The sequence below is a fragment of the Tyto alba genome, unplaced genomic scaffold (genome assembly GCF_018691265.1).
Source record: "Tyto alba isolate M040663 unplaced genomic scaffold, T.alba_DEE_v4.0 Super-Scaffold_41, whole genome shotgun sequence".
In the NCBI taxonomy this organism is placed as follows: domain Eukaryota; kingdom Metazoa; phylum Chordata; class Aves; order Strigiformes; family Tytonidae; genus Tyto; species Tyto alba.
Genome location: NW_024881317.1, coordinates 21671773 through 21680684, shown reverse-complemented (window position 1 = coordinate 21680684; position 8912 = coordinate 21671773). Strand labels below are relative to the sequence as shown.

At 54.7% G+C, this 8912-nt stretch overlaps 1 protein-coding gene across 2 annotated transcripts; it reads right to left on the bottom strand.

The window, feature by feature from the left end:
- Positions 1-1938: 1938 nt before the first annotated feature.
- LOC104361553 (cytochrome P450 1A4) lies at positions 1939-8003 on the bottom strand. 2 transcript variants are annotated; one of them, XM_032990414.2, is made up of 7 exons: positions 7955-8003; positions 6219-7066; positions 5864-5990; positions 5503-5592; positions 5291-5414; positions 4628-4714; positions 1939-3370 (listed from the first exon to the last, which is right to left on the bottom strand). In XM_032990414.2, the coding sequence occupies exons 2-7, from the start codon at positions 7062-7064 to the stop codon at positions 3064-3066; spliced, it is 1581 nt and encodes a 526-aa protein (XP_032846305.1). In that variant the 5' UTR covers positions 7065-7066; positions 7955-8003; the 3' UTR covers positions 1939-3063. The 2 variants fall into 2 exon arrangements, with proteins under 2 accessions (XP_032846305.1, XP_032846304.1); XM_032990413.2 differs by having other exon boundaries at positions 6219-7084; positions 7955-7979.
- Positions 8004-8912: the final 909 nt, after the last annotated feature.

Here is an 8912-nt window from a genome sequence, read left to right as displayed (position 1 = left end):
TGCGCGGTAGCGCGGAGGGGGAGAGGGGTGTGGAGGGGGGGGTGAGCGGGAGGTGGAGCATGCGCGTTGGGAACCCGCCGCGGGCTGTGCAGCGCCGAGCGCCGCCGTGCGCATGCGCAGGGCAGGCGGCGTGGCGGGGCTGTCCCCGCAGCCGTCCCACCCCAAATCCCCGAGCCCTTCGCGGTGTAACGGGCGCGCCCCGCCATCACAAACCCGCCGTCTCTATCCAACCCCCGTGGCCACCGCGACGTGTCTGTCCCAACGCCACCATGTCCACCACCCCTCTGCCATGCGTCCTCCCTCACCTCCGCGGCCTCCGTCACGTCCCCACCGCACCTCCATCACCTCTGTCACCGCTCCACCGCCGCCGTCACGCGTCCTCGGTCACCAACCCATCACCTCCATGCCACCCTCGTCGCCTCCACCACATCTGTATGGCTGCTGCCACATGTTCTTCGTCACGTCTCCATCACCGCTGCCAAATGTTCTCCATCCCCTCTGTCACGCCTCCATCACACCTCCATCATCATCACCGTCACACCTCCATCATCACCGTCACACCTCCATCATCATCACCGTCACACCTCCATCATCATCACCGTCACACCTCCACATTCTCTGTCACACCTCCATCACACCTCAACCGCCTCCACCACACCTCTATCACGTCCCTCTGACTCGCCGGCAGACTCACGGACACATTCCTGCCCTAATTTCTCCTCGGCTCCATGAAAATCAGCTTTTCCCCACTCCAGAGCTGGAGGCTGTTTTGCTCATTACTTGGAGGAAGGAGCGGGTGGGGTGCTGGATCCGTGCGCTGGCTGACCTTCCCGAGCTAAGCGGCAGGCTGTGCCGGGGATGTTAATTAAAAACAAAAACATTATGATAGCAGTCGGTAACAATAACAACAATAACACGAAGGTGAGCGAGGTCACGGTGGGAGGAAGGCTCCTCTCCTTAAGAGCAGCCTTTCCACAGCACAGCCACAAAATTAGAAATAACTCCATGGTACAATGGGTGGCACTATTTAAAAAGCCGCTGAGTTATCCAGCTGTCTTTTATGTCCCGGTGATGGATGGAGTGAAATATTAACCTTTCTGCACTTATTTTGATTTTTATACCTATGTGGGGCGAGAGTAGCTCATGCCATAGAGCATCCCAGAGCAGGGATTTGGGGAGAAGCACACTTTTCAGCAAAAGAATGAATTTTGCCAAGATTCCTGATATTATATCCCCATTCGAGGGCTTGGCTAAACATTTGCGCCTCATGAAAATGTGCCTGTAGGACAAGAGTGGTTTCCTACCCCACCAAGCTGGAAGCCCTGGCACAGACCCCAAGTTTCCATATAATCCCTTATTATCTGCATGGCAATTTAATGTATACTGCCCTCTTCTTTTTTAAGGGAAGCTAGGCAAAGCCTCAGAAATAATTTCACTTTGAGGCGGGGAAGCATGGAGCAGGCAATGGCCTGAACCATCCCTCCATGGATTGCCTCCCTGAGAGTTGTGAAAAGCGATTTTCAAGCTATTGTTTCTTTTTTTTTTTTTTTTTTAGGGGTAGAAGGGCTAGTCCTGATTTTCAGTTAAATCCTGAACTGAGCCAGAGCTTGGCATCACCTCTCTGCAAATCCCACTTGAGGCTTTAGCTTCTTTATATACACAGGGAGAGCACCACTGCCAGCACTCAGGAGGACTAAAAACTCCCTCTAATGCCACTGGTGTCACAGCCCTGATAGTAAAGGGACAGCTAGCTCATGTCCCCATAGGAAAAATCCTGATCCAACATATCCAAGTCAGATTTTTAAAGATGATAGAGAGGTGTGGGGTATCATCTCCCCCCACCCCCAAAAAATAGAATCTTTTCCCAGTGTAATAAGACCAGCAAGAAACTTAAGAAACTTTCATATATGTATTTATTGGGTTAGAAATAGTGTGCAATTTATATCCCAGCATATGGATCTGTTCCACACAGGTACAAACAAGCAGGAATCGCTGCTCCATTTGCCATGAGAATTCACCTTCACGCTGGCTAAAGCAGACTGCAACATAAGGCAGTGCATTTCCTGCAGTCCTCAAACCCTTGCCCCTTTTACTAGTCTGAATATAGAAATCTATTGCTTGCTAAGGAAAACCCCCAAACTAGTTAAAAAGCAGCAAATACATAATCTGAAAGCCAGAAGTGTTCTACTGCGCCTCTTGCTGCTTCTTGTCCCTTATTCTCAGTCCTTTGATTTTTCAAGGAGACTTCTTGTTAGGAGTTTAGCCAATACCTTATTTTGTGAACAGCACTACTTGTGGACCTATTTTTTAAAATGTACTTTTTTTTTTTTTTTCCTAGTAGGCTGTCACCAAGGTTTGGTAGAAACACTCAGGGATTCATTTCATAAATTTACATTCAGGGAATTTGGCTGTGCGAGGGTGTACCCAGAACGGGTCCACTGGAGATGGCTGCTGGCACAGGGGTACGTCTGGCCCCTGCATCACCTCGAGAGCCCTTCAGAAGGCAGCTGGAGCAGTGGGGAGAGCCCGTTCCCATCGGCACAAGGAGCTGAAGGCTTTGCAAGCAGCTCTGCCAAACAAGCTGGAAAGAGTTCCACCCCATGGGAAAAGGCTGGCCAGGTTTCTCAGGGAGGAACCCGCAGGTTTATTCCTATTTGGTGAAGGGAGGGAGTTGCCCGGGGCAGCTCCGGCTCTGCCTGTGGCTCCGGGGAGGGCAAGGACACCCCTACCAACGTCCCACACCGCTTCTCCCAGCCCAAAGCATCCTCCTCCCCACCGCAGGGCTGCGGCTCCCCTGGACCTCCCCAAGAGGGATGAGCGGGCTGGACCTCTGGTGAGTTTTTCTACAGGCAAGGGCGATGGAGCTGGCTAGGGGGGCTGCGGGGAGCCCGACAAAGCTGGCTTTGTTCCTCCCCCCTCGCGTTTACATGAGATGAACAAGCCTCCAGTGAAACAACACAGCAAGGGGCTGTGCTAGCTTCTAGAAAGCATCAGCAAAAGCAGGCTGAGTGTCTGACTCCAAGGGCTGGCTTTCTTCTGCAAAGTGATGCTTCCTCCTGCAGCTTATGGAGAGCTCCTCATGGGGAAACGCTTCTTAATCTGGAAGCACTCGCATTTCTTGTATTTCATTGTCAGTCCGTACTGAGGAGTGATGTCCACCTCCTCCCCAGGGCAGAGGCTGAACTCCAGCTGCTGCAGCATGATGGCCAAGAAGAGGAAGACCTCCCACCGGCCAATGGACTCCCCGATGCATCGCCTCTTCCCCAAGCCAAAAGCCATCACTTTGTCGCTCTCTGTCCTGCTTATTTCGGTCCCCGTGGCATTGAGGAACCGCTCGGGGTTGAAGGCTGAGGGGTCCTTCCAAAGCTTCCTGGAGCAGAATAGAGACACACTTGAGGAAACCATTTTCACCCATTGTGATGGGGACAGCAATCAAAAAAAAAAAAAACAAAAAAACAAAAAAACAAACCTCCTTGCAGAGAAACATTGCAATGCTTTCTTATGTCACCATCCAAAAACTTTGGCAACCTCTATTGCTGATCTAAAATGCCAGCTACGTGTCAGACCCCATCAGCTCAGTCTATTGAAACCTCTGTTTCAAACTCAGATGGTGTTTGCCTGTGCAGATACAGGAGATGGATTTAATTCAGCATGAAACAGCTAGAGATCCTGCAGTTTCAGCCAAAAGGAGAGCACAGAAATGGGTCAGCAGCTCTTCAAAAAAGAAAAGATGGAGACCTGAGGATCTTCCCAACCTTGAATCCTCCCAGCAAAACTTCCCAACCTGTCCCAGTTCAGCTGCTGGGAGGTAGCAGGTGGGGTTTTCCCAGTGTCTTAGCTGAGAATTTCTGCTTGGGTATGGGGAATCCTCTCTGGCCCTGAAGACAGTGTTCCCATTGCAATGCTCACCAGATTGTGCAGGAGCAGAAGGAATATTTTAATATTTCTGTGCTGCTGGGCTATTTGGATACAATTGTTTTGAGCTTCTGATCCAAAATATCTGATCTGGGGACCACTTTCTGTATGAAGCCTTAGTCAGACTATTACCCCCCACACCCAGGAGGGTCTCTACTGGAGACCAGTGGAGGGATAAGATGGGGCTTTGGTTTCCAGATCCCCTTTCATTCACCAAAGCTGATTATCAACGATAACGCCACAAGCCTATTGAGTTTAGTGAGAATCATGTCAGGACATTTTTCTCCCCGAAAAAGGGAACCGGGCAGTTCACATGCAGAGGCGTCAACCCAGATCACAAGAGCTGCTTGGCAGGAGGATCCACCGATTCGTGGATATTCAGCAGCCCAAGCTGCCAACCCTCGTATCACATATGTGGAAAGGCCAGTGCATTGAGGACATCACCACGTTACTGCACATAAATTGGGTAAGCCCTGGTGTTGGGGAGCTGCTGAACTGGTGACCAAGTCAACACAGAACACCTCCAGGCCCAGGAGATATCAAGTCTGGGCTCAGCATCAAACCCACACAGTTTTTGGTCCAACCTGCCTTTTCCTGCCTTCACGACCCACTTGGCTTTTGGAATGTTGCTCTAAAGGCTCAGAGCCATCTTAATGCCAAGCAAAGCCACCCCATCCCAGCCAGATAAGCATGGGGGATTTGGTATACTCACTCATCATGATTCACTTGCCACTGGTTGATAAACACGCAGGTGTTCTTGGGAATGTAATACCCATTCAACGCTGTCGCTTTTGTTGTACTGAAAGAAATATGGGCGGAAGGGAAGAGCAGTTAAGAAGAGACCCTCAGCTTCATGGCAAAACAAAGCTTGGCAAGTCCTCGGGGTGTTTAATTTCCAATGCTTTATTTGTACTCTTAGGACTGGCTAGGAAATACCCCAGTTTGTATCTGGGAGACTAAATAGTCTTGTTTAACAGTTTTCCTCAAGCAGAAAGATTCCAGTTTCAGGAAGCTGGATGAGTTGTGACGTGGTTTCTTCCAAGGCAGGGGGAATATAAACCCAGGGGTGTTCACCATCCCTCCATTAGTAAAGGTTTTGGAGCAAAACTACCCTCAAAGCAAAGGAATCAGTCCCAGGAGAGCAGCAAGCTGGAAGCTGACGGCAGCGAGAGTGGCAGATGCAGCCACAGGCACCAGCACTATCGGTGAGCGTGAAAGCCATGGGCAACTTTAACACAAGTAACTCAGGCTGTGCACTGGAATATTTCCCCATAGCAGGGATCGATTCCCAGGCAATTATCTGCCTAAATGGCACCTCCCAGAAAACCATTCCAAAAAAAACCCCAAATAATGTGTCAGCCTCTCCAGCCCGTACCTGTGCGGGATGGTGAAGGGCAGGAAGGAGGAGTGCCTGAACATCTCCAGGATAAAGGCTTCTGTGTAGGGCAGCGTGCCCCGGTCCGACAGCCTCGGTCTCCTCTCCCGGCCGATGGTCTGGTCTGTGGGAGGTTGAGAGGAGGGAGCAGGTTGGGGTCAGCTCTGGCCAGAGAGGTTTTGGCCCCCGAGGAAGCAGGTTCTTAGACTCACCTAGTTCTTCCTGGATCTTCTTCTGGACGTTGGGGTACAAGGCGACATACATGAGGCTCCAGGATAAGGCAGTTGCCACAGTGTCAAAGCCTGGATGGACATACAAAAAGGCATTTACTTACCAAAAGAGGATACACGCGTGGGTATTTACATATCTCATCACTCCAGATGTTTGCCTTGGAGCAGTTCCCCCATCAGCTCTTGCTGAAAAGCCATCTTCTCTGGTCGCTGCTCAGGATGGCACCCAAGAGCCCAGAAGCAGCTCCAAACACCCAAGCGTAGCCAGAGTCTCACCCCAACTGCTCCAGCTCCCCCACCCAGCCTCCCAGCAGCAAGGCTTTACCCTCAGAAATGTTCTCACCTGCCCCAAAAAGGTCATTGACGATGCTGATGATCTTCTCATTGGAGAGAGAGACACGGGCATCCTCCCCCACACCATTCTCCTGGCAGTGCTCGATCAGCGAGTCTGTGACATCCCGGATGTGCTCCTGGGGAAGAGCGGGAGGGTCAGGGACTTCATGGACACCCAGGGCTATGGAAACCTCCCCCAGCCAGTGCCAGATCCTGGGGGGATTAAACACAGATCCAAGAGCTCCAAGGAGCTCTCCTGGGCAGAGGTGGGCTATAAAGGGAGTACCCTCTTCCCCCTGTTCTCTGACAGATAGCATCTCTGGCAGTTGTAGGCATCTCTTCTCTACCCACATCCAAGCTCTTACCTTATCAAAGCTAGTGTAATGCTCCTGGACAATTTTTTGCACAAAGAAGTTGAAGCGCCTGTTGATGTCCTTAAAGAGCTGCATGGTGCGGCTGGGGAGATACTGGAGCACGGGGATGAAGTCAGCGGGGTTGCCAGAAGCAGCCACGTCACCAAATTCATTGCTGAGGTTCACCAAGCTGAGCAGCTCTTGGTCGTTGTGGTCGTAACGCTTGCCAAAGCAGATGGCACAGATGACGTTGGCCACAGAGACCACCAGGTACCGGTAAGGGTCAAAGCTCTTCTCCCCCTCCATCAGCTGGAGGAACTTGGTGACCAGGTAGTCAGCCTCCTTGGAGACGTGCTCCTCCAGGAGGCAGGTGGAGGAGGAGGTGGGGCTGGGGGCGATGGAGAAGGTCTTCAGGGCGTTCTGGGCCAGCTTTCTGCGGGCTTTCCACACCTCCCCTGAGTCGGGGCTGAAGGCCAGGCTCTGCCCATTCGAAATGTATTGGAAGCTGTGGAGGTCGGGGCGCCCCATGAAGTCTTCTCCTTGCTTCACCAGGGCTTGCTTGATGGTGTCCAACCCGCTCAGCACCAGGACGGGCCGGGTGCCGATCCTGACCTCCATCACGTCCCCATACTTCTGGCTCAGCCTGGTCAGGGCCAGGTGCGTGTCCTTCCTCAGCTCCAGCACGTTGCCGAGGATGGGGTAGCCTCTGGGTCCTGGGGGGCTCTTCAGCCCCTGGGGCACGTGCTGCTGAAGGGACTGGATGAGCAGGAAAACCAGGCAGAAGACGACAGCCATGAGGAGGATCTCGGTGGCCGAGGCAACGCCTTGGCTTCCCACCAGCGACATCACAGCCTTCATCACTGCCAGAGTGCAGAAACCTTAGTAATAAACCAGAGGGGCTTTATGAAGGGGGGGAAGGTCCGTGGAGCACCTCTAGTTGAGGCACTCTTAGTAGCAACCTCACAGGATTGCGGGCAGGAAAGCTGGGCTTAACTTGGGATCCAGAGCTGCATTGTTTTTTTGCACTTTAGGAAACTGCTTGCACTTAAATCATTTTTTGCTAGCCAGCAGTGGAAGGAATAGGTCCTACAGTTTTTTCTTGGTATGCCAGGGAAGAGGTGCTCTCTTAACTACAGGACCTCTCTCTTCTATTGCAAAGAGTTTTCCAGAGTGCTTGACTACAGGAGAGCTGAATCCTCCTGATCTGAGTCATCTGGTTGCTCGTGCTAAGCCTCTGCTTGCCAGAAAACTGAATAGAGCATTGCCACAAATCTTCCTAAAGATCGATGGCCATGAAAGGTAACTGTAGCTGTAGCATGGGGCCAACAGGCTGTGGACACCCTGCTCCCAGCTCCGCCAGAAATCCCTCAGAAAACCCCAAGCCAGGGGTAGGAAGAGGCTGGGTTTGAAATCCCACCTCCCCTTGGGTTTGTCAGGGTGCTGCAAACACTCGGGTGTCCCATGGGGTGAGAAGGTTGGGGGGCGGATGAGAGCCTTGCACCCCAGTGGGCGCAGCCCAGCTGGGACTCCCTCTGAGGGTTACCTCCAGGACACCCCAGAAATCCCCTTCTCACAGCTCCGGGAAGGACGCTACAGGAGATTTGGGGAGCCAGTGAGGGGGAACACCCTGCGGCAGGGCACCCCCCGGTTTTCTATCCCTCTGGGGGGAGCTGGAAGTGCCCCCCGCACCTCTCCATCCTCGGGGCAGAGAGCCGTGCCCGGCAGCGGGCAGCCCCGCGGGTACTCACCTCCGGAGCCGAGCGGCTGGGGGCCCGATCCTCCCGGCAGGTACCCCGCTCGCCCTTCGCTTCTGCTTTATATGCATCGCCGCTCGCCCTGATTGGCCCGGCAACCTCCCGTCACGTGACCGAAGCCTAATCAAAGCTGACGTGCGTCCAAACTCCTCAATAACTAACCCGGACACCCCCCCCCCCCCACGCACCCCCCCCACACACACACACACACCGCCCACCCCCCCCACACACACACACCCCACCCCCCACACACACACCCCCCACACCCCCCCACACACACACACCCTTCCCCGCAGTGGCAGGAGAGGGGTCGCGCAGCCCCACCCCACGCGTGGGGTGTGGGTGCCCCGCTCCCCTGCGTGTCCCCGGTGGGGAAGCTGCAAGGCGGCGGGCGGGGTTGCGGGGGGGGGTGTGTGTGTCCCGACGGGTCGGGCGGGGGGTGCCAGTGCCACCCGTGGGTTCCAAACTGTGGGATGGGGGGGTGGAGGGGGGGGGGGGCATCGCGTGCGAAGCGGGCGGGATGTTTGGGCAACCCGCGCCGCCCCGGTCACTCCAGTCACGCTACCGGCAGGATCTTAAAGGCGCCGGTCCCGGGGCTCCGGTTCCCTCCCCGACCCCCCCCGGGGAGCGCCCCGGCCCCGCTGCTTCCCCCCCCCCCCCCCCCCGCAGCCCTCGCTGCGGGCAGCCGGCTCCATCCAGCCCCGCGGCCGCTGTTGCCCGTAGCCCCGGGATATTCCCGGTGTCCGGAGCCACGGGGCGAGCGGGAGCGTGGGAAAAACAGCCCCGGTGTGCGCGGTACCGGGTAAGAAGGCGGGGGGGGGGAATTCACTCCCCCCAACGCGGCTCCGCGAACACGCAGGGGTTGAGCGTAGACCACCCTCCCCACCGCGGTGCTTTAGCGATCCGACCCCTCGGCGGGGGGGTCGCCGGTCCCTCTGCCGGTGCTCCCCGG